This window comes from Carlito syrichta, unplaced genomic scaffold (assembly GCF_000164805.1).
Source record: "Carlito syrichta isolate Samal-C Ts95f unplaced genomic scaffold, Tarsius_syrichta-2.0.1 Scaffold154501, whole genome shotgun sequence".
NCBI lineage: Eukaryota > Metazoa > Chordata > Mammalia > Primates > Tarsiidae > Carlito > Carlito syrichta.
The window spans coordinates 420,489-421,581 of record NW_007098597.1 but is presented as its reverse complement, the minus strand read 5'-3'; the positions used below and the strand labels follow the sequence as shown (position 1 = coordinate 421,581).

General features: G+C 39.5%; 1 protein-coding gene across 1 annotated transcript in view; it reads left to right on the top strand.

The window, feature by feature from the left end:
• Nucleotides 1-1,093, top strand: part of FREM1 (FRAS1 related extracellular matrix 1) — a 169,169-nt gene that overhangs the window by 166,171 nt on the left and 1,905 nt on the right. Inside the window, exon 36 of the mRNA XM_008050952.2 lies at nucleotides 366-451. Coding sequence (XP_008049143.1) covers nucleotides 366-451 — 86 coding nt within the window. The remainder of the gene's footprint in view (nucleotides 1-365; nucleotides 452-1,093) is intronic.

Sequence of the window (1,093 nt, the reverse complement as noted above, 5' to 3'; positions counted from 1 at the left end):
GACCTGCCGGGCTCTGGCAATCCTTCTGCCTCAGCCTTCCAAGTAGCTGGAACTACAGACATGCACCGCCATGCCTGGCTAGTTTTTTATTTATTGTAGAGATGAGATCTCACCAGGACTGGTCTCGAACCCGCGGGCTCAGGCAATCCTCTCACCTCGGCTTCCCAAAGGGCTGAGAATGACAGGCTTGAGTCGCCCACAGATATTCTTTAAAGTAAAACGAGAATATTAAAATCTTGGAAATTTTTCTGCATACATACTTTTTTGTATTTTAAGCTTATTTTTCTTTCTGTTATGCAGTTCACATCAGCGGAAATGTTAACTCCTCGTTACTGATGCTCTCGTTCTCATTTGTTTGCGTGCAGATACCTGGGCAACCTTGTCACCGTGTTTTCCAGGCAGCACATGCGATGGCTCTGGGGCATCAGTGGGAGGAAGCCCTTTTGGATAGGCAAGTATCTGTGCTGCCCTGAGATACCCTGAAGTAGAAACACAAAGAGAATGGGTGCCACCACCGGCTGGTCCCTCTAGGAACCAAATGATTGCGATTTACAATAATAGGCAGCAGCAACGATTAGATGGCTAGTGTAACCATCTATCTTTTGAAACTCATCTTAAAACCTTTGATATGATACCTTCTCTTTTAGATATCTATCCCAAGATATAATTAGGGATGTGGTCAGATTGACAGGTAAGATAAGTCAATGCAAATAGTATTTCTAAAAGTAAAATACTTAGAAATAGGTGTAACTAAAGAAAGGTTAAATAAATTATAGTATGGCCATATGAAGAAATATTTAATACTTAACACTTTTGCAAGCATCAAGTAATAATGACATGACAAAATACCTCGTATTTATTTACTAATTCATTTAACAAATATATGAAGACACGTTATATTCTATATAAAGTATATAGTATATTGTATTTGTGGCAAAGTTCACAGTCACATGAATTGTGGGTTGATTTAGAATAAAAAAAGAAATGTATTTGCAAGTGTTATATGAAAAAAAGTCAAAAAGTTAGAAATGACTTAACCCAGCCGGGCTCGGTGGCTCAGCCTGTAATCCCACGCCTTTGGGAGGCTGAGGTG